The sequence below is a fragment of the Microtus ochrogaster genome, chromosome 19 (assembly GCF_000317375.1).
Source record: "Microtus ochrogaster isolate Prairie Vole_2 chromosome 19, MicOch1.0, whole genome shotgun sequence".
NCBI lineage: Eukaryota > Metazoa > Chordata > Mammalia > Rodentia > Cricetidae > Microtus > Microtus ochrogaster.
The window spans coordinates 6,132,176-6,135,959 of record NC_022021.1 but is presented as its reverse complement, the minus strand read 5'-3'; the positions used below and the strand labels follow the sequence as shown (position 1 = coordinate 6,135,959).

Genomic DNA, 3,784 nt, shown 5'->3' with positions numbered 1-3,784 from the left:
CAGATACAGCGGATTTCCCGCCACTGCCCTTGGGAAAGCAGATACAGTGGATTTCCCACCACTGCCCTTGGGAAAGCAGATACAGTGGGTTTCCCGCCACTGCCCTTGGGAAAGCAGATACAGTGGGTTTCCCGCCACTGCCCTTGGGAAAGTGGATACAGCAGGGCTTCCCGGCACTGCGCTCGGGAATGTGGATAGTTTTAATCCTTTGTTGTTTTAATGGAGGCTTCACCAGGAGCAGAGTTCTTTCCTAGTTTGTTCTGCTTAGACCTTATTTTATTTTATTAAGAAACAGACAATAGGGTATGTTTCTGAGGGAACAAACAACATAGTGAAGGAACTTATAACCACATTATATCAAGAGGAACTGGGGACTGAGAGAGTGACTTGGCAATAGTATGTGCTTAGCATGTACAAAATCCCGGGTTCTTGTTATCACCACTACCCCTGCATCCTTCTCGATCACCACCAGATCCTCCTCCACTTCTCCCTCCTCCTCCCACCACCGATGGGGTGAAGGAAGAGCTGCAAACCTCATTAAATTGTCTTTAAAGGTTTTTCCAGAACACTGACCAGTCTTGTCTCTTTGGAATTGTTATTACATTAAATTGGTATTATTCTCACATATTATTCTATTAAGCTGAAACTATCATGTAATATACATTGGAATGTGACTGCTACCATTAAAGGAGTTGGTGCTATTTGATAGATGTTGAAATGTAAGCTTCAGTACCAGATGGTGAAGGCCTTTGATTTCCAACTTTTTTTGGCCAGTTGATATTTCATATTATACATTTTTTTCTGAGACATTAAACAAACTCAATGTGAAAGGAAGAGATACATTGACAGAATTTTGCTACAAAAAATACTTGCTTCACAGACTTTTTCGCTTGCTTTCATTATCATACAAAATAGCATCTATTTTTACAGGCTAAGCTGTGACCAGATTCAGTTACTTGTTTGAGGAAAATTGAGAATGGATTTTGGTTTATAAAATATTGAGTTTTGAATTTTCATCCTGGTGGGAGTGAATGACTTTTTTTCCCCTCCAAATAGATCAAGAAGTTGGTGTATGTTTACCTCGTCCGATATGCTGAGGAACAGCAGGACCTGGCGCTCCTGTCCATTAGCACTTTCCAGCGAGCTCTGAAGGTAAGTGGGAGCGACAAGGCATCTGCACAGTTGGAGGAGTGTCCTTCAAAGAAACGGGACAATAATCTACTACCTGCCTAGCTGTGGCTTGGAGGAGTTAAGGGGCCTCCCAGAGCGCAGACTCAGTGGCCTTGGAAAATGATCTCTGTATACCCACGCGGAATCTTGCCACAGATCATTGTCGTATATAGGAGGACTGCTTATTGCTGTACCTACTGGTGGTTGAAAGTGTAGCGATAAGACAGTGGGACAGTTTTAAAGAACACATTTAAAGTTGTGATGGGTTTACAATGGAAGATTAAAGTCTAGTATATGTAGTGGTAGTCAGCTAGAATTGTACCACACTTTAATAAACCACTACAGAAAAGACACATTCCCTTTCCTTTTCTCGCTGTTTCCTGACAATGATGTCTGTTTTCAAAGGCTCTTCTGCTGTGTGGATTGGCGCTGTATCACCTGCTAACTGTATCATGCAGATGCTCTGGAAAGAATGAACTTGAAAATTTGATGAGTATTTTCACTCTGTTTTAGGACCCAAATCAACTAATCCGTGCAAGTGCCTTGAGAGTTCTGTCAAGTATTAGAGTACCAATTATTGTGCCTATCATGATGCTGGCTATTAAGGAGGCTTCGGCTGACCTGTCACCGTATGTCAGGAAGAATGCAGCCCATGCTATACAGAAGTTGTACAGGTATATGCTTTGTTGATTACAGTAGGCATACGTGGTATTACACAGACTGTTGTAAAGGCTTGTTTTTCTAAGTAAATGAATTTGGCTGTGTGTGTTTTTTCCCTACAAATAATTGTTGATTTTGTGTTGCTTATAGAGATCCTCTGAGAACTTTTTCTTCTGAGCTTATTAGGGCCTCTCTTTACTTCAGGTTTCATAACTTTAATCAGAGTTTGAATTCTCATTTGTATAATGTGTCTTCTACATGCACATGTATGTAGATAATGTGTTGTCAGATAACGGAGGGCTGGGAGATGACTAGAGGCCATGAAGCTCCAGTGCCTGAGTACAGACTCCAGCACCCAAGGTTTACATAGCTATGTCTGCAGGTGCCTGTAAATGTAGCCAGCGTCGTGCGGCTCCGGAGAGCAGAGATAGGAGGTGCTGGGAGCCAGCCTGAGCAGTGGTGAGCAGCGGATGGTTCAGTGAGACACCTTGTCTCAAGGTAGTAGGGCATAGAACCATTGAAGAAGACACCAGCGTCCTCCCTGGCCTAAGAATATGTATATGCAGGTGCATGCAGCCACACACTCACATACGTGGCATGCAGGGGTGGGGGAGGAGAGAAATCCCCTTGTTTACTACAGAGTAGAATTTTATGTGTTTGCTTATAACTCTCTTTGTTTTTTTTCCACCTTTGTTTCGCTGCTCACTCTGTGGAGTGTGATTCTTGCCCAGAGCTATTTTATTACATACTTTTTTTTGTATTTTTTTGTTTTGAGCCAGGGTCTTGCTATATAGTGTCTAACTTTTTTTTTTTTTTAACTTTTATGTGTCTGGGTGTTTTGCCTACATTTATCTCTGTGCTTCATATGCATATAGTACCCATGGAGGCCAGAAGAGGGCATTGGATCCCCTGGTACTAGAGTTACAGTTGTGAACAGCTATGTGGGTGCTGAAAGTTGAGCTTGGGACCCAGGGTTCTTACCTGCTGAGCCATCTCTTCCCCATTCAGTGATTTTAAATTATATGCTATTGACAGCTTTAACAAATATCATGATCTCTTTGGAAAAAATACTATGTAGTACAAGTTATGTATCATAATGTGTTGCTGTTTTATCTCTCTGCAAGCTACCACTTTTGTTTCTGGTGGGCTCTCAGTGTTGTGTCAAACAAGTTACATGCATGAAATCAGCAGAGTGAATAGCATTCATATTTTTAAGGTGAAAATCAACCGCATTTGCCACATGCACGTTATGACACATGGAAACTTCCCCCCCCTTTCATAAATGCACACAATAAAACTTTTTGAAAGAAATGTAAAATTGCAGTAATGGTTTAAAAGTGCACCTGGTGGCCAGGCAGCAGCTCACTGCCCACTCTTTGTCCCCTGCTGTGAGGGTCCTTAGCACTGCTGCTTCTTCTCTGTCAGGTGCTTCACATAGTCTGGCCCCGCTTGCCCTTGGGCTTAGGTGGCAGCCTCATAATGCCTGTATGTTAGCAGGCTAAGGTAATTTAGAACACCTCTAAAGGTGCTCTTTGTTTTTGGCAGTTACACAACTATAGTTTAAAAACCACTTACTGTCTTTTACTTTTCCTCCTTGAGATAAAAAGGGAATTTCCAATCAGATACTTTCAGCTACTTCCTTAGAGTTCTGCAGCTGGCTTTGGAAGTGATTAACACCTGGTTTAGTTAACATGAGCACCTTAGAGGGGAAAGGTAAAAGGTAACTCATTGACTAGAAAACCCACCCCATCTTACTAAGATGTCTGTGTCTGGAAACCTCACTGTTCTCTTAGAACACCTCAGCGTTTCTCTCTCTCTCTCTCTCTCTCTCTCTCTTTCTCTCTCTCTCTTTCTGTGTGTTTTGAGACAGGGTTTCTCTGTATAGTCCTGGGTGTCCTGGAACTCATTCTTTTTTTTTTTTTTTTTGGTTTTTCGAGACAGGGTTTCTCTGTGG

General features: G+C 42.1%; 1 protein-coding gene across 2 annotated transcripts in view; it reads left to right on the top strand.

Moving 5' to 3' along the window:
• Window positions 1-3,784, top strand: part of Ap3b1 (adaptor related protein complex 3 subunit beta 1) — a 201,626-nt gene that overhangs the window by 50,483 nt on the left and 147,359 nt on the right. For both annotated transcript variants that reach the window (XM_005356483.2, XM_026783761.1), the window contains exons 4-5: window positions 1,057-1,152; window positions 1,684-1,844. In XM_005356483.2, the coding sequence (XP_005356540.1) occupies window positions 1,057-1,152; window positions 1,684-1,844 (257 nt within the window). The remainder of the gene's footprint in view (window positions 1-1,056; window positions 1,153-1,683; window positions 1,845-3,784) is intronic.